Below are 25748 nucleotides of genomic sequence, written 5' to 3'. Positions count from 1 at the left end.
ACCAAGGCCAACATCACAACCCCACCACGACCGTCGTCATCACCCGCAGTCTCCATCCCACTGGTACTGTCACCAGCGTCACCACATCCTATCACCGTCACTATCGTCACGGCCACTGTCGTCATCACCACTGCTGTCACCGCCACTGCTGTGACAGCGTTGACATCTTTGACGACACCAACATTGACAACAGTATCCCACGTGGCTGTCACAGCGTCCCTGTCAATTTCCCCGTGGTGGAGGCTGTCATTATTATTGTCTCCAGCCTCATGATGGGCTCTTCTCCATCACGTCATTATCCTAACCGTCCACGTCAAAATTAAAACCCTCTCCGAGGTCACCCTGATGCCCTTGCATCACCACACCTGTCACCTGTCATCTTCCACCCCCTCAAACAGGATGTGGGCGGGGCCTGGGGAGGGGCGCGGCTGGAGGCTTGTGCCAGGCAGGAGAGGTGGGCAGGTGTGCCTGGCGGCTCCCGGGCACGGGTGAAAGGGTGAAATCCAGCAGGAAGGTTCTAGAAGTGGCAGAGGGAGCGAGGGAGACCACAGCCATCGCATCACGTGTTCAGAATGAACAGCCCTCAGGAAAACGGAACAGAGACAGGAAGTGCTGGGCCAGAAACTCAGACAGAGAGGTAAGATGGGGAACAGGAAAGGCACAGACTTGGTAAGGGCCCATGTGGCCCAGCCTGAGGGCTGTCACTTAGTCCTGGTCACCATCTCCTCCCTCTTGGTATCCAGTGTCTGTAGCTAGAGGGAGTCACAAGAGGCCTCTTCCCCCAGGTGACAGGGTAGAGAGGTGGGGGCTCCGCACACTTACAAGGAGGAGGAGCAGGAACGGCTGAGAGCTGGGGCCGCCTCCCTGTGAAGGGAGACTGCAAAGAGAACTGTCCCCAAGTTTGACAGCTGGCCAACGAAGCCAGAGCCCGGCGTCTGGGGCCCTTGTTCTCCCTGGGGATCGTCGCTCACGTGCCCACACACTGCCACACGTGCGCTGGCTGCCTGCGGCTCGGGCAGGGACAAAGGGTGCTCCCCTGGCCTGGCCTCCGGGCCCAGGACTGCAGAGCACCAGGAGGCACCCTCTGACTGGGGTGTGGCCACTCCCTGCACTTGGCCTTGGACACAAGGAGCCCTGGTCGCCCTCTGTGCTGACTCAGCTGCTGTCCGGCCCGTGTCCGGTGGTTCCAAGACTCCCCACGGCACTGGCTCCCCCCACACTGCTCTGCGTCCACCTGGGCCCCAGATGGTGGTCTCCAATATCCTTGGGAGAAGTTGGAATTTCAGGAAAAATAACCATTTTGTATAATGCCTCCCACGCCCGGGAGGCAGCAGGGGCGGTGGAGGTAGCACCCCTTCTGCTGGGTTCTAATCCACCCTGGGTCCCTGGGTCCCTTGGGACCTCCTTGTGCTTCGGAGGGCCACACTCTCTCCTGCGACTGGTCTCTTCTTCCAAGACAGGGTCAGTGGGACCACGCCGACTTGCCCACCAGGAGCCTTCTAGACCTTCTAGACTTTGCTATAAGTATCTAGAGCCCTGAATTTCTTGCTCAGATGGTCCTGAGCCCTGTTCCAGAGCATAACCCTCTGGCCTGGGTCCATTCTCCAGGGGGAGGAGCCAAGCTTCCAGGACCGTGCTTCTGGGCCCAGGGGTGAGCAAGGGACAGCTGTCGGCAGAGGTGCAGACGGTGATGGCTGGGAAGGCTGGATGTCCACATGGAGGGAGAGAGGCCCCTGTGGTTCAGGATGGAGCCGGTGGTAAAACAGAAGGGGCAGGCGGGGGACCAGAGGCCACCTCTTTCCACACCACTGAATGGGAGACGTCTCCTTTCCCACCTGACCTTGCAAGCTGCTCAGAAGGCACATTTCTCAAGATCAGGGAAAGGGCACATTTTTTTTAACAGTGGTTAGCTTGACCCCCATTTAAATATTTAGCCCCGTGGCCCAGGATCTCCAGTGGCTCTAGGACCTGTGAATCTTAGCGGTGGGCCTGTGCCCAGGTCACTTCCAGAGGGCCATTAGGAAGTGATGTCTGTTACACGGAATATGGATGCTTGGGCACCGTGTCTGGCCCCCACCTACGTGCTTCCTGGGCATGCCCGTGGGTGAGGGCTGCGGTCCCCGTGAGCCCAGGCTGGGAGTCACTCCTGTCACCTCGATGCATCTCTGATGGTTGCACGAAGCAGAAACCAAAACCTAAATGGCTGAAGCACAGAGATTGCGCTGGCTCCGAGTTCAGGGCCCGCTGGGTCTGGGGCTCCTATGTCTTTCCCTCCCTTGGCTCTGCTCATTTCCACGTTGGCGGCCCACTCACAGACAGGACTGCTTCCTCCCTGAATGCCGCTCAGCCACTGCAGGGGCAGGTCCTGCTTCCAGGAGAGAGCCCCTTTCTCGGCGGTCTCATGCACCCGATTGGCTCTGACTGGCCACATGACCATCCTCTCAGCCAATGGCCACGAGCAAGGGGAAGTTAGTGAGTGGTGGGTCTGGGTCTACCTCACATGCTCAACCCCTCTGGGTAGGGAATGGGAAAGGGGGTGGGAGGACGAGGTGGGGTCCTGGAGAGCCCCCTCTCCAAGTGTACCCAAGAGGCCCGCTTTATACAGATCTTTTAGGTAAAATCCCTGCCCTGCGCCCCCGCTGTTCCGGGTCTGCTCATTTGATGCTCGGCTGAGCCCAGGGATATGGGACCACCCCAAACAAGCGCAAAGCATCTGCTGTCTGACCTGCGTGGCCCCTGGGCCTCCGCAGAGCATGAACTGTTTGAAGGCACCAATTCAGCATCCGTTCAGGGTTCCGATGTTGGTGGAGCACTGTGGGTCGGCAATAAACAACAGAGATCATGCCGATGCCTCTTTGGAGCTTACAGCCTAGCAGGAGGAGAAAGCCAACAAACGAACAATAATTCTGGTGATCATTTAATAAAGAAATAGAGCAGGGTCACAGGGCACTTAGCGTGCTAGGACTGGACTTGCTATTGCAGGTTTGGGCAGTGATGGTGTCCTTAATAAGACACACAAACGCAGAGATCGGACGGAAAGGAGAGACAGAATCATGTGGATATTCTAGCCAGAGGAACAGCGAGTGCAAAGGCCCTGAGGCGCCTAGTGCTCACTGTGTCTGGGGATGGATCGTCATGGAAGCCAGAGGGGCTTCAGTGTTAGGAAGTGAGGAGAAAAGGATGAAAGACAAAGTCAGAGAAGTGGCAGCGGTCATGGGGACAGGGAAGGGGGACGAGCTGCAGTAAGTAGGTCTTCTATAGACTCTGGAAGGATTTGGGTATTGACGTTGCATGAGTTGGGAACCCTTGGAGCCGAGCAGTGATGTCACCCACTGCGTGTTCCTGAAGGGCTCGCACTAGCTGCAGAAGGGACAGCGGGGAGGATGACTGAGCTTGTGCCCTAAATCTCATGAATGATGGTGGCGGCTGGGACAGTTGTGGGACAGGGCTGGAGCAGAGGTGGTCTGATAGCGGTGTGTTTCAAAGGTGAAGCGGCAGGAGCTGACGGACTGGGGCGTGGGATGCCAGAGAAGGACCAGTGTCACAACAAGTCAGGGCTTTTGGCCTGAGGACGTGGGACAGTGGGGGTGCCCTTTGCTGATTCGGGAAGGCTGGGAGGAGAAGAGGGGTTACGCTTGGACACGTTGATCTGAGATGCATCCTAGTGTCCCAACGGTGATGTTGGGGGAGAGGGAGCCGTCCAGGCCAGGCCTTAGGGAAGATCTGGGCTGGAGGGCAGAGCTTGAGCGCCACCAGCCAGGACCTGCTTCACTCTCTTTGCTTCTCAGTTTCCCACGAGAGTCAGGGATGCTGCTCCCGTGGCGATAGCATCCCAGGCAATCTCATGTCCATGGCAGGAGTGTTTCCTGAGGCCAGGCACTGGCTCTCATCGTCTCCCCCACTTCCTCTAACCAAATGAGGAAGAGTCAGAGACCGTCCATGGCCTGCCCTTCAGGGGGCCCGGCTGTGTTTCCCACGTGTTTATGGGATGGTCCAAGTCACTGCCTCCCTGGGCTGTGACCCCCAGCGCTGACCCCGGTGCTGCCCTCCCCTCTCCTGCAGCCTGCGATCAGCTGGCCCTGGGTGTGGTGGCCATCTTCGGGCCGTCGCAGGGCTCCTGCACCAATGCCGTCCAGTCCATCTGCAACGCCCTGGAGGTGCCCCACATCCAGCTGCGCTGGAAGCACCACCCGCTGGACAACAAGGACACCTTCTACGTGAACCTCTACCCCGACTACGCCTCTCTCAGCCACGCCATCCTCGATTTGGTCCAGTACCTCAAGTGGCGGTCGGCCACCGTGGTCTATGACGACAGCACAGGTGAGTGACAGGGCCCGGCGGGGGAGTGGAGGGTGGAGCTCCGACCTGTCGCCCAACACAGCCACCCCTGGAAAAGACTGTCCCCATCCCTGCCCAGCTTCACCTGTCACACCTGCTCGCCCTCACGTCACGCATCCCCCGAGGCACCACACGGAGCTCAACCTCAGCCCTCCTCACACCTGCCTCACACCTACCCCACACTCCCACCCAAGCCCCCACAGCATGAGTGCTCAGCTCTGTATGTGGTACCCAGCCTAGTCCAGCATAAACACCTGGACCACACCTGCACCCACACCTGGACCTGCACCACACCTGCACAACATCTGCACCCATACCTGCACCACACCTGCACTACATCTGCACCCACACCTACACCACACCTGCACCCACACCTGGACCACACCTGCACCACACCTGCACAACATCTGCACCCACACCTGCACAACATCTGCACCCATACCTGCACCACACCTGCACTACATCTGCACCCACACCTATACCACACCTGCACCCACACCTGGACCACACCTGCACCACATCTGCACCCACACCTGCTGCACTTACACCTCCAAGCCCCATTCCAAGCAAACTCATCTGCTCTCATGCTGCGCTCACACATGGAGCTTACTATGGGTGGCCTGGTGTTAAGCATGTACTCACTGGAGCCAAACCACCTAGGATCAAGTCCAGCTTTCCAACCCGATGACTGGGTGGCCACTGTGGGCCCCAGCTGCCTCAGCTGTAAAATGTGCAGGATAAAGGGCGTGGTGTACACAGGCACCGGCACTCAGAGTGGTCGCTGGAGGTCGGTTCTTCCAGTGCTCCTCCACCTGTGCCGAGCCACACACCTGTCTCCACCTCCACTCCGGCACCAAGACACCTGTACACCAAATGAGGGAGAGACCCCCCTCTTTCAGATGAGGAAGGTTCAGAAACCGTCCGTGGTCTGCCCTCCAAGGGGCCCCACTGTTTTTCCTACGTGTTTATGGCATGGTCCAAGTCACTGCCTCCCCGGGCCCATGACCCCCAGCCCACTGTACTCACACAGACACCAACCCCCAGCCTACCCCTGAGACTACCAAAGTGAGCACTGGGCTCCAGTCTCATCCTCCATGGCAGAGGGAGCACAGGCCTGGGGCCTGGGGCTCTGAGCTGCAGGCCCTGGGCTGGACTCCCTGGAGTGGAGGCACCTGTCCCACACACGCTGCACAGCTGGAGCTGACACCAGCATTCTTCTGAGTGGGACCTGCTGGGCCCAGTCCTGTCTGACCTCCAAATCTAGCCTAACACTTGCCTTCTAGAACACTCTTACTATAATGCGTCACCATCTGCCTCCCAAGCCCTGGACCCCTCCGTGTGGGTCCAGAGCACATCCCTACCAGCCAGTCCAGCAAATGCACTCTGGGCCTTCCCTTTGGGACCCTGTCCATTTCTGGGAGCCAGGGACACCTAGAGGAATGAGACTCAGGTCTCCATCTTAGCAAGGCCTGTGTCATGGGGGAACAGACAGGGCACCGCATCACTGTCTATGTGAAGCTGCACACAGAGAGCTAAGGAGCTGCAGAAAGTTCCAGAAGGGACCTGTGCAAGCCATTGGAAGGGAAGAGAGGAGCCCCTGCTGGCCCCTGGCTTCATGCTCAGTCACCTTCACGGGGGTGAAGGACAGGCAGGGGAAGAAGAGTGCTTCCAGGTCAGTGCATAGAGGAAGCCAGCGCTGGTCCGCCCTGAGCCAGGTGTTTTTGCAGATGTGAACTCATTTGATTTCCTTTGAGCCTCGCAGGACTTTGTGGAGTGATGAATTAGAAACGAGGAAAACGAGGCTCAAAGAGGCCCCAGACCCTGCCCACGCCTGCCCAGCTGGTCAGAGCCCACGGGCTCCTGCAGGCCGCTTGGCCTCCAAAGCCCGGGCTCATATCTAATGTGCAGCTGGGCCTTCTCCTTCTCTTTCTTCCCAAAGACTCAAGTCCCAGGATGTTTCTTAGTCTGGCCTCTTCAGAGAGAGTGACCTTGGCAAGTCACTTAGCCCATCTGGCCTCGCCGTTTCCACGTGTCAAGAGTGTCCAGCCTGGAAGAGCCCTCGAGCGCTCAGGGCTGTGATCCAGCCTCGGCCCTTGATTGCCTCCTCGTGGGGGGTGGGAATGGCGGGGAGAGCACGCCTCCGAAAAGCTGTTTATCCTTACCTCGGGGTTCTGCAAACATCCACTGAGCTCCTGCTGTACCCAAAGCACCAGAGCAGATCCTTGGAAACAGGGACCGCCCCGTCCTTAGCACCCCCGGCTCAAGGGCTCTTCCACTAAGGAGCATTCCTGCCAGAGCCGGGTCACCACCAGGGTCACTGCAGCATTCCTGCCAGAGCCGGGTCACCACCAGGGTCACTGCAGCACGGTGGCTTTTACGGCCGAACATCTGTTACAGTTTAGTTCTGGAATGTCCCCCGAAGTCTCATGTGTTGACAGCTTGGTCCCCAAGGCAGCAAGGTCCAGAGGTGGGGCTCTGGGGAACTGACTGGCCCAGGAGGGCCCTGACTTCCCCAGTGGATTAATCCAGTGATAGTGGAATGGACTCCCAGGAGGCGGTGGAGACTGTAAGCACATGGGGCATCTTGGGAAGGAGGGAGTCACAGGGGACGTGCCCTTGGGGACTCTATTTTGTCCCCGGCCCCTTCCTCTCTCCCTCCCTCTCTCTCTCTCTGCTTCCTGGCGGCTATGAGCTGAGCAGCCGCCCTCCACCACGCCCCCCCGCCATGATGTTCTCCTACCTGGGGCCCCGAGCAGCGGGACTGGGTGACCAGGGACTGAATCTCCGAAGCCCTGAGCCAGAAGGCTCTCCTCCAGGTTGTAACTGTCAGGTGTTTTGACCAGAGGGACAAACAGCTGGCTGATTCCGCCTCCCACTCCGAAGGATGTCTGTCTCTGAGCCCCTTCCCCTTCCCGAGCACGAGCCCTCAGGTTCAGCTCAGGGCCTGGTGCAAGGTGGATGTTTGTAAATGAAAATCCGGTTGAATTACGCTCTAGTCGGATATCCCAGGGAAGAGCGTGGGGGTGAAGAAATGAAGGCTCTGCGGCCTCATCTCTCCGTTTTCTTTCTTTCTTTATTCTTGGGTAGTCACCATGTTGTAGACTAGTAGGGGTCCATCTGGAGGTCACTGGTCATTTCAGGCCATCAGCACTGAGAATCCAGGGACGTGTGCGTGCCTTTGGAGCTAGAGGCCTTGGTGACAGAGGCTCTGTGGCCCTGTTCGTCGTAGCTGACTCACAGGAGAGGAGAGGGACTTGCCCCAGAGCCTGTGGCTGGAAGGACCAGGAGGGGCCTGGGGAGGGCATCCCAGGGAACAGCAAGAGCAAAAGTCGGGGGCTGGGACAGTGTGTGGCAGTCTTAGCAAGATGACAGCCCGGCCGGGGAGAAGATCCGCGTGGAGGGACAGGCAGACTAACAGGGTGTCTGTGGCCCTGCGAGCTCTGACGGCGGCCCCCCGTGTTCAGATTTCACGGTGTGAGTGGCTGCGGCCCCTCAGGGTGGTTGTGCAGAGGAGTCGAATGGTGGACGCAGCTTGAGAAGGAGCTCTTAGAGAGTCCCAGGGAGGACCGAAGGGGAGGCCCGGAGCAAGAAGACCAAAGAGGAGGTGGCTGTCTTGGTCCTGCTGGGGACAAAGGGGGTCTGAATTTGAGGGGTGGCTTGGAAGAGAATTGGGCGGAATGGAAGAGGAGACCCGATGTGAGAGGGTGTTGAACATGGGAGTGTCCTGGGCACAGAGCGGGCAGAACAGACCTGGTGTCAACCACCGTCCAGGGCGCTGGCCTCCACCTGGTGGGTGGGGTGGGCTTGGAAGGGGAAAGTGAGCTGGCACACCCTGACTGGCACCTCACTGGTGACATTGCTCAGAGCCGTTGCTGAGGTCTGGAGCTTTGTGGCTCCGAGCCTCTGGCTCTGGTCTGCACACGGGTGTCGCTGGATCCTGAGATCCCACGGCCTAGAGTGACCAGTGACCTCTAGATGGGCACCACTCTCCTATAATATGATTAATTCCTTAAAAAAAAAATGGGACGCTTGCATTTTCATTTCTTTCCCCAGCGCCCAATACATTCTTTCCTGCAATATTTAATTATCATTTAATTTGATTTGTTTTTTTTCATTTGACTCAATTCCATTCAGTTCCATTCAAAAGAAAAGCTTTTAAAAACAAAGAGTCAATGAGAAAAACGATTTAGTCAGGAAGACAATTGGCATTAGGGATTTGGGGTTGGATTTCAACAATAAATTTAGCTTTGAAAATGAACTGTGGGTAGCAAGAGGCGTGCTTGCAGGTCAGGAGGTGGTAGGTGAGGCAGGACACTGTGCGAGTCCTCAGATCCATGGAGTGGGAAGCATTCTAGCTTTCTGCTTTGGGGGTACCATTAGGGGGGTGTCCATTAGGATGGCTGGTAACAGACAACGCAGCTCAAATCAACTTGCACAGTAACCGCGCAGTCACCTCTCTGCCAAGACTGGGTTTGGGCCTTTCTGGGGCTTGTTTCACAGCTCCACAAAGTCAAGAGGCTGGGTTGATCTTGCCACGGCCCTCTTGGCTTTCCCCTCATGGTCTCGATAGACTGGCCGCAACTCCGGCCATCACTTCTTCAACCTAATGATGCCCCAAGCAGGAAAGAAACAGGTAGGAACTGAAGGGATGTGTCTTAACGTGAGTCGTACTTCTTATGCAGGAAAATCTTCCTGGAACCTTCTAGAAGATGGTCCTGTCTAGCTCGCTGGTTCCATGCCTCGTACTCTAGAAACTGTCAAATGGGAATGGGATTGCCTTGGTTGGCTCCTCCCAGTCATGAGTCATCTCTGGGGACTGGCACCCTGCCACCAACCAAAAGCACACTTCTTTTAGCATGCCAGCAGAGAGTGCATCTGTCAGCCCTTCCTACAAGAAGCTGTGTAAAAATAAAACACCCCGAAAATTCAGTGGCTTGAAATAATAAGCACTTGTTAGCTCCTAAGTCCCCGGGGGCCAGCGACTTCCCGAGTGTGGCTCGGTGGTTTACCTGGTCTCAGTTGCTGGCTCACCTGCCGGTTGGACAGTCTCGGCAGGCCTTGCAGGGATGACAGACGTGCCTCAGCTCTCCTCCGCACCTCTCTGTCCTCCCGTGTGCTACCACGGCACACGGGCAAAGGACGTGGATAGCGGCAGGCGAGGAATGGGGCTCGCCCTGCGGTCGACCGGCACTCGCCCCTTTGCGCTTTGCCGTCTCCAGCATCCCAACCCAATCCCTGCCTCATCAAGGGGAAAGGAGAGGGTTAGAAAAATTGGAGTGGAGAGGAGGGTCCCAGCCTAGGAGCCAAAAGACTGGGTCTCAATGTCTGCTCCCTTTCCTAGCAATCTGCGAAGCCCCGGGAGGGTCCCTCCACCTCCGCAGCCCTCAGTTTCTTTATCTGTCATGTCGGAATGAAGGTCTGCGTGCTCGGTGCCTTCTAGGATTTGGGAGGTGGTTAAATAGGGTAATGAATGCAGAAGTGCTTCGTAAGTGGAAAGCACGATGATGCACGGCAGATATTTTGAGAGGGATTGATTAGGGAAGTGGCCAGGAAGGAAACTCGGCTCAGGCAAAGGCTGCCCGGCCCGCACCAGGGAGGGCCGAGAGCAGCCTCCGGCCTCCCTGGGGAACACACTGATGGGCAGGAGCTCGGGCACTTGCTGCCGGCGAATGTGGGTCACCATGCATTACATGGGGCGATGTGCTCGGCTGACACGGAGGCCCTAGTGGCCTCCGCTCCAGCGTCCAGCCTGTCCCTGTCCTCATGTTCTGCGTCCCCAAAGCCCACATGCCTGCTGATGCTGAGCATGAATCGGAGAACCAAGAGCAAACTGCGCACTCTGGGCCTGCCGACCAGCAACAGGTGCGGCAGGTCAAGATCTTTCAGCCAAACCAAGTGACAGTTTCTGGATCGGTTGGGAGGTGGACAGACGGGCCTGGATGGGGGGCAGCTCATGGCCCCTCCTTTGCCGAGGTCAACTGATATCCTCCCCTCCCCCCATCAAGCCTGGTGTTAGGAGGCCTGTGTGGCCTGGAACATTCCAGAATTGCACAGCCATCCCCCCGCCAAGGCACCTGGTTTGGGGCTTCTCAGTGAGCTGGCTGTTCCTGATTCCCCTGACCCTGGTGAAACTTGTTTTGGAGCTCTCTGGGAGGCAGAGGGAACAGGGCTGCATCTCTGTCCCCACTAGCACAGTGCACCGAGGGACAACAATCACATTGTCTACCCCTCAGGAATGGGAAAGAGCGCTGAATGGAGTCAGGCTGTGCGCCAGGGATTGTTTTGGAAAGTGGGACTCTGTTGGAAGGCTTCTGAAGTGGGCTGAGTGGACGACTCTGTCCAGATAGGGGACATTGTAACAGCCTTTGGCAACTGTAATCCAGTATGAGCTAGCTTTAAAAAAAAAAAAAAAAGAGCGTATGTGTTGTGGGAGGGTTTGTTGGCAGCCTTTACTAAAATGTTCAGGGATAATTTTAGCTTCAGGTAGTGTTTGATCCAGGGGCTCTCATGAGTATCATTGGAACTTATTTTCTGTCTGTCCTCTCTGACTTCTGCCCTGTTGGAGTCCTTGTGAAGTGCCGTGCGGTGACCCCTAGAATTATATCCTCCCTATTTGAAGTTGAATGAAAAGGGAGAGTTTCTGACCAGTTGTTCTGGCACAGGTTCTGGGAGTCACTGTGATAGAACCAACTGGGTCCTGTATCCAGTTCTGAGTCAGTCCCTATTCGTAGAGGAAGTGCTAGCAAGCTGGCCAGGCTGGGGCCACATGCTCTGCCCCGAGAGCTGGGACTGGATCCCTGCAGAATCACAAAATCCAGAAGCTTACTGGCTGTGAGAACAGGGGCCAGGGTGCAGGGCTGGGCCTGGGGATGAGCAGGGGCCTGCTGGCTCAGCCCCTCCTCAGGTGGGCTGGGTGGGGGCCTCTGGAGAGCAGCAAGCCTAGAAGAGTCAGCAAGAATGTGGCTTGGAACTGGAACGGAAGTGAACTTAATTAGATCTGAGCAAGCCATTTGTCTCCAGGAAGTGACATTCAGTTTTCCCTGGAAGTCCCCAGATTAAGTGGTTTTACAAAATGCCAAGTTGGAGGGTGGTTTTTTTTTTTTTTCAGTGTGGGGAGAGAAAAACAGTAAGTCAACCCAATTATGGAAATTTTGGTTGAGTCCTACCTGAGGGCCAGGCCCTGTGCCAGGCGCCGTGGGGACCTACCAGGAACATCCAGATGCTCTTTGCAGGGTGAGGAGAGTGAGGGGAGGCTGGGGGAGGCTGAGGGAGAGGCCGCACAGCTGGTGGGGGAGGGAGTCTTTTCTGAGCAGAGCCATAGAGGAAGGCTTCGTGGAGGAGGTGGCTGAATGAACCCCTTGACCCTGCCCTTGGGAGGTGGCATGGTACCACCTGCCTCCACCTGTGCGGCGGTTGGTCTGGGTTAGCAACGTTGAGGCCGGAGCTGCTCTTGTGCCTACGTCCCAGAGGCAGGTTTGCTGGAGATGTTTAAGGAAGTGACGTCCCACATTTCTGTAAATCTCTAGCCCAGAACCAGAGAGAAACAGGTAGGCGTGGGGGGCGGGAATCCGCTGCCTGAGCCCCTGGATTCTGTCCCTGTGTGCACCTGTATGTCCCTGTCTGCACAGGCCTCTGTCCTACATCTGCCCGAGCTTATGAGCCCGGGTGTGTGTCCAGTCCACACCCACCCGACGGTAGCCATGTATCCGTAGGTGCACACGCGTCTGCTATAAGTGTGCATGCGTGGGCAGGCACGCCCAGGGATGTGCACACGTCTGCCCACGGGTACCCCTGCCTGTCTCAGGACACTTGTGGCTGTGCCCAGGGACTTGCACAGGTCCCCGTGGGCCACACATGGTGTCCACGTCTATCTGTTGACCCGTGGCCACAGGCACACGCGTCTGAGTGGGTGTGTGTGCGCGGGTCCATGTGCGTGCTGTGCCCCTGTCCCCCAGGGCTCATCCGGCTGCAGGAGCTCATCATGGCTCCTTCAAGATACAACATCCGCCTCAAGATCCGCCAGCTCCCCATCGACTCGGACGACGCGCGCCCCCTGCTCAAGGAGATGAAGCGCGGCCGGGAGTTCCGCATCATCTTCGACTGCAGCCACACCATGGCCGCCCAGATCCTCAAGCAGGTGCGTGAGCAGCGGCCCGGGGGGGAGCCGGGTGGGGGTCTGCCTGCCACGGTCTCCCCTTTCCTGAGTACTGGCACCACGTCCGCCAGATCCCAGCTGGGCTTGACCTCTGCCTCTGCCTGGCCTGTGACCCCGGGTGTCAGTTCCACCAGCAGCCAAGCGGACAGCGAGTGACCTTTGCACTCTGACGTGGTGTGGGGTGGCTGACCTGCCCCTGCCAGGCCTGGGGTGCTGGGTGAACGCTGCCTTCCACCTGGAGGGGGTCAGGGGCTGCCGGGAGGCCCCTGAAGCCACGCGGAGCAGAGCCCTTGGGGAACCGCAGAGAGGCCTTGGGTTCTCAGGGTCGGTCCCCAGAAGGCCTGGCCGCCTCCCCCAGGGACTCATTCCCCGTGGCTCCAGAGATGGGTGCTGTTCCTCTCCTGCTGCTGGGAGGGTTATGGAGGTTCTGCTCCACTCTGCAGTGACAGGGCGGGGGGTGGGGGTGGGGGTCCTGGCAGGGCCGCTGTTCCTGAGCGCCGCTCCACGTGGCACACGGGGGACAAGAGGCCGGCTCTGCCAGACACCTAAGAAAACAACAGTGGAGTCGCCTGCAGCCCCCTCCTGGGTGTGGCTCCAAAACCAGCCACCCAGGCTTGCACCTGTGCTTTGAGTCAGAGGCCATTAGGTCACCCCGGAGAGCACTCTGGCGGCGGGAGCAGGCATCTGTGGGCCTTCTGCATGGGAGCCAGTGAGGTGCTGGTGGCATCGAGGACACCGGGGTAGAGGCAGGGGGGCTGAGCAGGGGCCTGGAGTATTTTCAGAGCCTCAAGGGGCTCCAGTCCCACCTGCTTCCGCCCTTCCATGTGACCTGCCTGGAGTCTGTCCCTCCTTTGTGATGGGGTTGACAGTCCCCACTTCATGCAGCGCTGCAGGCTTCCTTGAGTGGAGGAAATCAAGAATTGGTCCCAGTCCCCGGCACGATCTGCACTGGGCCTGGGCGTCCTTGACGTGGACCAGGCTCCCTCCACACGCATTCTCCCAGCCACCTGTGTCCGGGGCCCCCCATCTCTTCCCAGCACATGGAACAGAATGAAAGTGACAATACTCTGCCAGGTGCCGGTCGCTCCTCACTGACTTCGGGAAAGGTGGGGTGTATAGCCTGCCTGGTGGACAGGTGGGCAGACACTGAGGCTCAAGGGAACGTAATGGACCCAAGGTCATCCGGCTGGGAAGCTGGAATTGAGTCCCAGCTCTGTCTGACTTGAAAACTTCTAGAATTAAAAATGAGGGCTGTGCTCAGCTAAATGCAGGATTAGAGGAAGTTCAGGCCGCCTGCCTGCTGCCAGCTCCTCCAGCCCAAACCATACCTGGCTGACGGTCCTGGGAGGCTCCAGGGGTGGGCGGGAACGTGCGGTGGTTTCAAGGTCTACTTGATCCTGTGACATTTTCACCAGATCACTCTGTGGGTCCGGCATTCTGAGGAACTCTATGGAAAAAGCATTAGCGTCATTAGTATTACGGATTATCGGCTTCTACTAAAATACACAGGACGCAGGGAATGCAGGCTTCGTGGAGGGTGGAATAATAACCCACAGCAGCTGTGTGGCCTGCTCTGTGGGCACCCGGGACCCGAGCAGGGACGTCACGCAGCACGCAGCTTCTGGGCCAGGCCCCTGCTCAGGACAGCCCCCCAACACCACTCAACCCTAACTGGTCCCACAAAATGGGGACCCTTGGAGAGTGTGACCCAATGCCCTGCATCTGTATCCGTCCCAGTTGATGCCACCGTCATCTGTTGGCTGCTCATTGTCACTATTCAAGGAAGGTGTTAGAGGATACCAGCCTCACCCAGCCCATGGCCCAGCCTGGCCTGTCCCCAGCTCTTGCCCCTGGGTGAAGGGAGGGCACTGGGGTGCTGCTGGCGGCTGACCAGATTCTGCTCTTCTGCAGGCCATGGCCATGGGCATGATGACCGAGTACTACCACTTCATCTTCACCACGCTGGTAACGTACCCCCGGGGCTTGGCACGAGGAGGGTGGGAGGACTTAGATAAGGGCATGGTAGCCTGGCTTGGGCCAGCCTGCTGGACACAGTGGCTGCAGTTAGAGAAGATCGAAGTCGATAGGTGTGGCTCCGGGTAAGGGCCCATAGATGTCTTTGTGACCTGCCCACTTTCGGGAAGCCTCCTGGTGTTGGGATGAAGGGCCTGGGCTCTGGAACCAGGATGGGCTCAAGCTCCACTGGCCACAGGGCCTTGGGTAAGTCATCTGACCTCTGTGGCTCAGTTTCTTCCTCTGCAAAATGGGCTTCTGCCCCTTGGGGAAGTCGTGAGGCCTAATGAGTCCATCGGGCAAGATGCTAGGAGCGGCACCTAGTTCCTGCAGAGCGGGGGAGGCAGCCAGTGTTCCTCCGTGACCGGCCGCTCGCAGCGCCCACTCTCCCACGCCTGTCTCAGGCCTTGTACAGCAACGAGAATGACCACTTCTGATTCCTGCTGCATCCACACTGAAGTCAGCCCCCTCGCTGTCCACCTGCAGGCTCCAGATGGGTCCTGTCCAAACTCTGAGAACATTTAGGGCCATTTAAACCCATTAGGATAATTAGTTGTGGCCTGAGATCAGCAGAATAAAAGCATTCCTTTGCCAAGGGGCACCAATGCTAAGCCACCTAGCTTAGAACTAGGCACCTCAGACCTCCCCCAGGGCCCTGAGACTATTCCACCAACCCACATCCGGGCAGCAACAGCACCGCTGATCACCCTCTTGCTGAAACAGGCCACCCTTAGCCCTGCAGGCCCCTCCCTGTATGGCTCATTCATTTATTGGGCACCCAGTGTATTTATGTTCCTTACCCAGACCTAGGCGAAGCTGAGTGTTTGCAGATGACGAGGACAGAGGCCTTCCTCCCTGTGCCCTGCTCGATACAGCAGGCTTGCTGGCTTGTGCCCACACAGGCCAGAAGGATGGCTGAGGAGCTCAGCACAAGGACAGGCTCGGTGCTGAGGGCCTGGGGGGAAGGTGGGAGGTTTGAGGCAGGCTTTGCAGAAAAGCAGATGCTTGGACGCTGGGCTTTGAAGGGTCAGTGGGAGTTCAGCCAAGGAGAATGGGGAAGGGGCTCCACTGGCTTCCGAGAGCCGACTGCTATCATCGCCCCCCAACTCCACGTCCTGTTGGTAGCTTGAAATTGGCCATGGGGGGAGTGCAGATGCCATAGAAGCAGGCATGTGCTACCAGTGAGGTTCCCTCCCCACACCAGAGAGCATCTACCGGCACACCTGCCTGTCACCCCGCTTCCCCAGCTGTACCCTGTGCCCACGCAGAGCCTGTCCAGGGCTCAGACCTGGAGCTTGCCAGGAGCCCCATTGGGCAAAAGGAATCCTGGGGACTGGGACCAGGAACCTTTTCCCTTGAGTCCCTTTTGGATCTCTGCCCACCCACAGTGGCTTCTTCCTGCCATGCTGTGTACTAGAAAGTCAGCAGAGGCTTGGGAGGAGGCCACCAGATCCTTAATACCATTCCAGGACAGGGCTCTGCAGAAGGCACCTCCCCAGCGACCCCAGTGCCCTGCCCAGAAATACCACTGTCCACTGGGGCAAGGTAGGAGGTCTCAGAGGAAGGATCCTAGCACCTCAGGGTCTCCCTCTAGATCCCAGTAGGGTCCCTTTAACTGTTCATTTCCTTAATTCAATCATTTGTCCAGCAGCCATTTACAAGGGCACTCCCAGGTGCTGGGCTCTGAGCTGGGCGTGTGGGAGGGAGGGGCGTAGAGAGATGGGTCCCACAGAGCTCAGGGGCTCAGGGGCCGGCAGGCTTTCTTCATGGGTGAATCCACCTGCAGTGGCTAAGCCATGCCTGGCACGTGGCAGGTGCTCATTAACGCCTACGTGATGGGTGAGTGAATGAGTGCATGCCCGCAATGCAGAGTGTGACCAGTGAAGTCACCAACACTGTCACAGCAGCCTCAGCTAAGACCGCGGTCTCTGGTGCCAGTCTCCCTGATGAGAACCGAGACTCTTCCGCTGCCTTGAGCAAGTTACTTGCCCTTTTCGTGACTCATTTCCGCTTCTGTAGAATCGTGACGACAGCGGGTTTTACTTTCTAGGATTGTTAGCGGGAGTGTTTCATGCGTTGACATCCATAACGGGCTTACGCGACGCTTGGCACTTAGCGCGGTGGAAGTACTCAATAAACGAATTAAACGAGTCCTGCTCATGTTCTCTGTGTGCTCGGCAGACCCCAGCCCCCCGCAAAATTCAGAACGACTCTCCAAGGAAGCTATGACTCTCCCCAAATTTTAGAAAACCTGGAAACTGAGGCTCAGAGAGGTGGCGCCCCCAAGAAAGGGGCAGAGCGTGAATTTGGGGCAGCTAGGAGCTGCTGCCCAGCTCCAGAACCCTCTTCCAAACCTGTCATGCTCAGAGTTCACATGAAGTGTCCCGCAGCTCCTCTGGCCAGCTGGGCTTCCACATACTGCCTTGTCCAGCCATGGTGGTTGACCCTAGTCAGGGAAATGGAGCCTCCCCACCAAATCCCAGCATCCTACCCTTCAAGGCCCTTTCTCTGCATCTGCAGATTTTCCTTGTCACCCCACTGAGGCCAGCCAGCAGGGTGTAACCTTCCCCGTAGATGGGGAGACCTGGCATCAGGGAGATTTTGTGACTTGCCTAGAATCTCACAGCAGATCAGTGACGGAGACCCAGGCTCCTGACTCTGGGTCCTGCCGGGTCCTATAGAACACATAGTTCTGCAGTAGAGCGTATGTGCAGGGTCTACCACGGTATTCCCAGCAGCCCCCCAGGCTCAGCTGTGTCCCCCGGACCCTGTCCTGCTCCAGCTACAGGGACCTCCTTCCTGGCCTAGCACACCACCTCCCGATTCTCCCTCTTTGTGTCCCAGGGTCCTTCATGGCTGTACTGGGGAGGGCAGTGGCATTTGGCATTTATCTCCTTCCCCTTTGGAGAAACCCACATCACCAACTCTTTGCCTCTAAAGAATTCTCCAAACTAAACTTGCCTCTCCCACGCAGAAGACATTTTAATTACCCCTGCCGCATTATCTGTTCCAGCCAGCTCTGAGCCGTTCCCAGATAACCCCGCGTTAATCAGCCCCAGCTGAGGCCCGGTACATGTCATGTGTAGGTAAAAGCCTGGAGGTGAAAGAAGAATTATAATAAATTAATAGATAAGCAATCACAATTAATGCCACTTCCCGGCAATAACAGTTATATCATGGGAAAGATATTTTCATCTGTCATTCCTTAAGGCGATGTTTCCCGAGCTTCAGCTTCTACCCATTCAGACCCATGGGGTGCTAATGAATTAGTCTATTATGTTATGCTGAATGTTTCTAAAAGGTCCCTAGTCGATACTGAATTCAGTGTGTCAACATTTGGCATCAAGAATGCGACTTTTTGCCAAGCGGCGAAGTTGCCCACAGTTCACTGTGTACAGCACTTGGGGGTCTCAGCCCAGGGCAGTTTGAGCAAAAATAATCAGAGCTGGACAAAGAGGCCTCTTCACCATTGTCACTGCCCTCATGTCACAGGGATGGGGGCACTCTGTGCCACAAGCCCTACAACACTCTGCAGCCAGGCAGGGAGGGGAGTAACAAAGAGGAAGGTGACCCCCCCCCACCACCACACCACCCCATCATTCCCTCCCAGGCTGTGACTGTCCCAACAGACCAATGCTGTGTCTGGAAAGTGAGGAACAGTTACACCAGCCCCCAAGGCCCCCTCTACACCAGAGAGGCCTCCCTTCACCCTGAGTCAGGTGGGTCTCTGGTGTTAGAAGAAGATAAGCCGGTCCTAGAGGTCCTGGGCAGGCTGCTGCTACAGCATCTGTCAAGACTTGGACGTCAGGTCAGTTCTGAATCAGAAGAGGCAAGGCCCCTGCTGAGAGTGGGAGGAGGGCCATCCCTGAGGGCAAAGGTCGGCCTCTGTCCCATGGCCCCAGCAGTTCAGCTCTGACCCTCTCCCAGCTCCACAGACTCCCGTCAGAGGTGGTTTGAGGAAGATCTCTTGGTCCTGGGTCCTGGTTAAAGGAGCGACTGGAGTTGACACCATCACTCTCCAGCTCTGTCCCCTCAAGCCAAAGACTCAGTCTCCCGGGACTCAGTTTCTTCCTTTGAGTGGGAAGTGGGGACATGAGTTAGAAAAGTTAATACATGTGGCATTCAGAACAGCACCTGCTGCTCTCCTGGGGACAGGTGCTCAGCCAACTGTGACAGTGTTTTGATGGCCAGGAGGGCTCAGGTAGGAAGGGCCCAACTGAGTCTGCTCCTCTCCTCCAGTGATCCGGCGATGTCCCTAGGGGCCGCGTCCCTGGTTGTGACAACCTGCCACCAGACAGGCAAATAGGCAACTTGTCAGACACTTGCCAAATGTCCCTGCGTACCAGACATGTTCTGAGCGCGTCAGTTAACCCGCTTCTTTCACGTCAAGCCTGTGTGGTAGGTACGGTGATCATCCCATTTTGCAGATGAGGCAACTGAGGAGGGCAGATGAAACTGGAACCCAGATAACCTGACCCCGTGGTCTGTGCTCTCAGCCAGCACCTCGGGCTGCCTCAGTGAGCCACCTCCTTCGGGATGTGATTCAGCCCATTTTCTGCTGGGACGACAGAATGCCATAGACTTGAGGAAGTGATAAACAAGAGTTTACATGGCTCACAATTCTGGAGGCTGAGAAGTCCAGGTCATGGTGCCGGCATCTGGCAAGGGCTTTCCTGCTTCATCGTAACGATGGCAGAAGGGCATGTGAGCATACAAGGGAGCGAGAGAGGAAATCCCAAATTCATCCACCAGGATCATGCCCACAGTACCTGACCCCCTATGCTCTAACCCGCTCATGAGGACAGAGTCTTGGAGGTATCATCGCCTCTGACACAAGTCACCTCACCCTTCGGACCCTCTTTTCTCACCTATAGAAGGAGAATACCATTAAGTGGCTGTGATGTCCCCCACAGGCAGGGAGAGGACAGTGGCTACCCTCCACTCCCCGCTGAGACCAGGGCCATCTAGACACCCTCAGTGGGAACCCCTCTTTTGCTGAAGACCCTGCCTCCTGCTTTCATCCAGCCTCTTCCTCAACCCAAATCCTGGCTTAGAATCAGGGCTCTCTAGTTGTTCTTTGGTGGCCGTGGGGGATTTGTTCCAGGACCTCTGCAGATGTTCAAGTCCCTTTTATAAAATGGTGTGGTAATTGCACATGACCTGTGCACACACTCCCATGTACTATAAATCATCTCTAGATCACTTATGAGACCTAATACAACATCCCTGCTGTGTAAATAGCTAACACACTGCATTGTTCCAGGATGGAACAATGCTCAGCCTACATGCTCAGCGTAGACACAACCATGTTCTGATGGTTTTGTTCTGTGGTGGTTGTATCCATTATCTGAGAGCTGTGGATACCGAAGGCAAACGGTCCCCTTTGGGCACCGGTGGGGTTAGACTTTCTTACCTCCCCTTAAGTCTGCTCTGCAAACCTTCAAAGAAGAAATCAACACTGTGCCTTCCACAAGGGGGCCGTTGAGGGTGCAGGAGGAGCAGGAGGAGTTGAGCATCCATTAGGAACATGGCAGAGACCGCAGGAAGCCAGTGCCGTGTGAAAGATCTGCTCTGTGGGCTCTAGCTCTGATCACTCATCATCTTTGCATGAGGCATCACTGATTCGTCTGAGGCTGGGATGGATGGGGTGGAGGCTGCAATGGTGGTACCATGGAGAATCAAGTACAGCCAAGGAGGGTGTCTGGCCATCTCTTCAAGCACAGGGTACAGTGATGGAGTCAGGGACCCAGGGAAGAGGACAGACCAGAGGCCAGGCGGGAAGGCAGCTCAGTGAGGGAAGAATATGGAAACGCAGAGGCTATGGAGGAGCTCAAACAGTGACATCAGACTCAGTTTCCCCACCAATGGGAGGGGCCAGCCTAGATTGCCAAAGTACACATTTCAAAAAGCCAAAGAAATGAATCTCATGCCAATGTAGATGAACACATTTCCCAGATGGGAGGGACCAGTAGGGTGGTGGAGCTGGCCTGCAGAGCATCTGAGGAACTGGGTGTTCATTGGTATTTCAGACAGGAGAGGGGAGACATAGGTCAGATACAAAATTAATTAATCTCCTGCAAAGCAATAAACCTCACAGCCTCAGGGGGGTCACCTTTTCTGCTGGACACAGATCTGCATGTTCACCCTGAGTCGGGGCCTTTAATCAGTAGCCAACAGTGAAGTCAAAGCGTCCCCTGGGGGATTAAGTAACCCTGGACCTTCCTGGTAAACAACCCTTCTTTGTTGCACGGCGAGAACATTCTGCTCCCCTTTTGCCTATTTCTAAGTTGGGGGTCATTTTTAACAGACCACAGCGCTCTCTGCTCCTCTGACTTCCTCCCACCCTTTCTCTCCTGCCATCTCTGGTCAGGTCAGGGGAAGTTGGCTTCTCCCACTGCCCCTTCCTCTCGGGCTCCCTGATGTGACAGTTCCTTGGCCCCAAACCTAGAGCTGCAGCAGGAGCCGGGGCGGGCTGCTCAGGCTCTAAGACCTTGCTCTTCTGGACGCTCAGCTGGGGCCTGCCCTGGCCATTTGCAGGACAGTTGCTCCTAGGAGCCGTGGGAGGTGGCCCTGGCTGTGACCGGGGAGGAAGGAGTGGGGAGGGCAGCAGTACTCCTCGAGTCCCCTCTTTTAAAGGAGAAAATATTCCCTTTCGCGTCCTTCTGGGTAACCTGGAGATGTACAGACCTAGCACCCTTTGTCTTTCCAAAGTGAGTGTCCCTCCCACCCTGCCGCCGTGGAAAGGAAACAGCATTATGAAGCTGTTTGATGGGCGACTCATGGGAACTGCTTCACTAGGTCCTATAAAGAGGAGTGGTCCCCATTTTGTAGAAGAAGAAACAGGCCGAGGCCCCCTAGTTACCCGAGGTCAGTGGCCCAGGCAGACCTGAGTCCGAGTTGACTCTGAGTCCAGTCCTCCTATGGGTGCGCCCGCCACCTTTGCAGGGTTCTGCCGGGAGCCGCAGCCCCAGGCCCAGGCAGCCCTGATTCAGGAGGGGCAGGAGGCAGGGCTGGAGCTAAGGCAGTGACCGCCCCTTGACTCACGCAGACCTCTCTCCCCAGGATCTCTACGCACTAGACCTGGAGCCCTACCGCTACTCCGGGGTGAACCTGACGGGGTTCCGCATCCTCAACGTGGACAACCCCCACGTCTCAGCCATCGTGGAGAAGTGGTCCATGGAGCGGCTGCAGGCAGCTCCCCGAGCAGAGTCTGGCCTGTTGGATGGAGTGATGATGGTACAGAGGGCAGCCAGGCAGGCGGACCCCGGGGGTTCCCCCTGTCTTCCCCCTTCTTTCCCTCCCTCCCTCCCTCTGTCCTGCCTTCCTATCTCCTGTCTCCCTCCCACCACTTCCTAAGTCCTGCCATGTGTGAGCCGGACCCCAGGTCAGGAGCCAGGGGCACTAAGAAGAATCAGACAGCCCTGCCCCAGGGCCCCCAGGGATAAGGACCAGGGATCCTGGGCACAGGGACTTTAGGCTGTGGCCAGCAGGTGTGAGACTGGGGAGGAGGGAGAGGAGTGGTCAGGGATCGTGAAGGGGTGGGGTGGGAGGTCTGTCAGGAGAGAGTGGCACCCGGGGCATTTGCAGACCAGCAGTCGCCCACGCCTGGCCTCTCTCCAGGGTGGGACAGGATGGCCGCTGGGCCTTTTTCTCACCAGGACGCCTTGAGCTTGCAGTGGGAGACAGGACTCAGGCAGGGTGGGCAAAGGACTGAGGGGCTCAGGGTTGCTCTCAGACAGACCCTGGACCTCCCTCCAGACCGATGCGGCCTTACTGTACGATGCTGTCCACATCGTGTCCGTGTGCTACCAGCGGGCCCCCCAGATGACGGTGAACTCCCTGCAGTGCCATCGGCATAAGGCCTGGCGCTTTGGTGGCCGCTTCATGAACTTCATCAAGGAGGTGAGTTCCCATGCCCCTCCCTCCAGAGGCTGCCGACGCCCCAGCACAGCAGGGTGGTGGTGGGCCCAGGTTCAGAGCCAGGACAGCTTTCAATTCCACATGAACTCCGGCAGGTGGCCTGGCATCGCTGAGCCTCAGTTTCCTTGGTTGAAAATGAGCTCCATAGGACCAGTCTTTTTTTATGAATGAATTAATTTATTTTAATTAGGTACATATGAAGCAGAATGCATTTTGATTTATTGTACACAATTGCAAAAGCAGCACAACTTTTCATTTCTCTGTACCCGATGTAGCATCGCACCATATGGGCAGTCATACGTGTACCTAGGGTAATGATGTCTATCTCATTCCACCATCTTTCCTACCCTCATGCCCCCTCCCCTTGGCCCCATTAAAGTTCCTCCATTTTTTCCATCCCCCCCCCATTATGGATCAGCATCTACTTATCAGACATTTGACCTTTGGTTTTGGGGGATTGGCTTACTTTGCTTAGCATAATATTCTCCAACCCCATCCACTTACCTGCAAATGCCATAATTTTATTCTCTTTTAATGATGAGTAATATTCCTTTGTGTATATATATATATATATATATATACCACATTTTCTTTATCCATTCATCTATTAAAGGGCATCTAATTGCTTCCACAATTTAGTTATTGTGAATTGAGCTGCTATAAACATTGATGTGGGTGCGTCACTATTGGACGCTGATTTTAAGTCCTTTGGGTATAGACTAAGGAGTGGGATAGCTGGGTCAAATGGTGCTTCCTTTCCAGGTTTGTTTTTTTTAAATTTTTTTTAATTGTAACAATCTTTATTTATTTATTTTTATGTGGTGTGGAGGATCGAACCCAGCACCTTGCATGTGCTAGGCGAGTGCTCTACCTCTGAGCCATAGTCCCAGCCCCCCATTACAGGTTTTCTAAGGAATCTCCATACTGCTTTCCAGATTGGTTGCCCCCATATGAAGTTCCACCAGCAATATATGAGTGTGCCTTTTCCCCGACATCCTCACCAACATTTATTGTTGTCTGTATTCTTGATAACTGCCATTCTGACTGGCATGACATGAAATCTTAGGGTAGTTTTGATTTGCATTTCTCTAATTACTAGAGATATTGAACATTCTTTCATATATTTGTTGATCAAATGTATATCTTCTTCTGAGAAGTGTCTGCTCAGCTCACATTTATTGGTTGGGTTGTTCGTTTTTGGGGTGTTAAGTTTTTTGAGTTCTTTATGTATCCTGGAGATTAAGATAGCCTCTTCAACAAATGGTGCTGGGAAAACTGGAAATCCATATGCAGCAAAATGAAAATAAACCCCTATCTCTCACCATGCACAAAACTCAAAGTGGATCAAGGACCTAGGAGTTAGACCAGAGACCCTGCACCTAACAGAGGAAAAAGTAGGCCCTAATCTTCATCATGTGGGATTAGGCCCTGACTTCCTTAACAAGACTCCTAAAGCACAAGAAATAAAATCAAGAATTAACAAGTGGGTGGACTCAAACTGAACCGCTTCTTCCCGGCAAAAGAAACAATCAATGAGGTGAGGAGAGAGCCTACATTTGGGGAGCAAATTTTTGCCACATGCACGTCAGACAGAGCACTAATCTCCAGGATATATAAGGACAGTCTTACCGGTGATGGAGAGACCGAGTCCTCAGGCTGTGGTACATGCTGGCAAGTGGTCTGTACTGTTGACAGCCACAGCGTGGGGTTCCACGTACAGCAGATGGGGGTCTTTGCTTGCTGGCTGTGTGGCCTGAAGCAAGCTAGAGAACCTTCCCAAGCCTTAGTCACCTCATCTGTAAAATGGGGGTATGAAGTCCAGTGAGGAGGCGAGGGAGGAGGAGATCTAGGTGGGGCATCCCAGAGGGTGGGACCATGTGGGGCAACACCAAGGTCAATGAGAAGATCTTCAGCAGGGCTCCAGGTAGAGGGTCCCTCTGGAACAAGCATAGGGGACAACAAAGGAGGCACGCTGGCCCGAGGGTTGGCTTGTTGACTCAGTAGCTATTTGCTGTGGGCTTGTGGGGGTCAGGCACCGAGCTGTGCAGGGTCCCACTGTGGCTAAAGCAGAGGAGCCCGGCACCCACAGAGCCCACAGCCCGAGGAGGGAGGCAGGCGTCCCCCCAGTTACTGCATTACAAATATGATCCCATTGCAAAGGAAGGCACCCGGGGACCCCCATCTCTCGCACAGGGGCCGGACAGCTTCCCTGAGGCCCCAGGTCTCCGTCGCTGCTTTGGGGTGAGGCCAACAGCAGCTCCTCCCACCTGTCAGCAATATTAAAAGGGACATGGCCACAACATGGATTCTGAGCGCTGTCCCGTGCCTTTGGACCTCGTCTCTCCCTCTTCCCGGCTGTGTCGCCTTAGACCAGCCCCTCACCTCGCAGGACCACCTTCCAGTCCTCCAGAGGGAGAAGCCAGGCCTAGTCCCCTCACTCCTGGAAGGGACTCCAGGATCCTCAGATGCTCTGGCCTAAGAGGTTCACGACTATCCCTTCTCATCCTACCCGTCAAAAGTGCAGAGGTAGTCCATTGTCCCATGTCCCCAGAAGAGCTGAGCAGCTGGTGACATCATTGGCTCTTGGGGAACTCTGAGACTGAACTTCCAGATCCCCGCACGTCCATCCCTGGGGTCTTGGTAACGCCAGTCCACAGCCCTGCCCTATCCCTCCTCTGGCTCTGCAGGTAGATTTGGGAGCATCAGGAGCCACATGGAGGTGGCTTGGAATCTTCACCACTTTCTAGCTGTGTGACCTTGGCCAAGCTACAGAACTTCTCTGTGCCTTAATGTCTCCCTCTACCGTGGAGGCCATAGCAGACATCTCTTAGGGTTGTGGGAGGACTGAGGGAGTGGTGGGGTGCGTGGGGCATGGAGGCCAGTGCCCGGCACAGGGGTGCTGAGGAGCTTGGCCACTGTCCCTGCTGTTGCCGTCACCACTCCAGCTAGAGGGGCTGTAGACCACCCTGCTTCAACTCCACCCCTCACCCCTCCCTCCTTGGAATGGACCCCTGAGGGAGCAGATGCAACCCCGCCCACCCTCCCAGGGAGTTCTGCTCTCCCTCCTGGGACTGACTGTCCATGGTTGGGGTACCCTGAGGACAAGTGAGCCCCATCATCAGCCCCCATACATCTCATCTCGTTAGTGCCCATGGTCCCGCAGCTGGCCACCAGAACCCAGGTGCCGCTCCAGAGCCGAGCACGGTCTTCCCGGGTCCATTTCCGAGTTGCCCGTCTCCCCATCTGACTGCGTGACAGTAAATCATTTTAAAGACTTGGCATTTCCGAGAGGAGCTGGGAAATACCAGGCCGGAGTTCAGAG

At 56.2% G+C, this 25748-nt stretch overlaps 1 protein-coding gene across 2 annotated transcripts in view; it reads left to right on the top strand.

Annotated features, from left to right (window-relative positions):
• The window catches only part of Grik3 (glutamate ionotropic receptor kainate type subunit 3), a 211705-nt gene that overhangs the window by 133360 nt on the left and 52597 nt on the right, over positions 1-25748 (top strand). For both annotated transcript variants that reach the window (XM_005317826.5, XM_040288387.2), the window contains exons 3-7: positions 4063-4320; positions 12294-12475; positions 14405-14458; positions 21569-21742; positions 22265-22408. In XM_005317826.5, the coding sequence (XP_005317883.1) occupies positions 4063-4320; positions 12294-12475; positions 14405-14458; positions 21569-21742; positions 22265-22408 (812 nt within the window). The remainder of the gene's footprint in view (positions 1-4062; positions 4321-12293; positions 12476-14404; positions 14459-21568; positions 21743-22264; positions 22409-25748) is intronic.

This window comes from Ictidomys tridecemlineatus, chromosome 11 (assembly GCF_052094955.1).
Source record: "Ictidomys tridecemlineatus isolate mIctTri1 chromosome 11, mIctTri1.hap1, whole genome shotgun sequence".
Classification (NCBI taxonomy): domain Eukaryota; kingdom Metazoa; phylum Chordata; class Mammalia; order Rodentia; family Sciuridae; genus Ictidomys; species Ictidomys tridecemlineatus.
The sequence above is the reverse complement of the archived record's forward strand: the minus strand, read 5'-3'. Positions and strand labels throughout refer to the sequence as shown.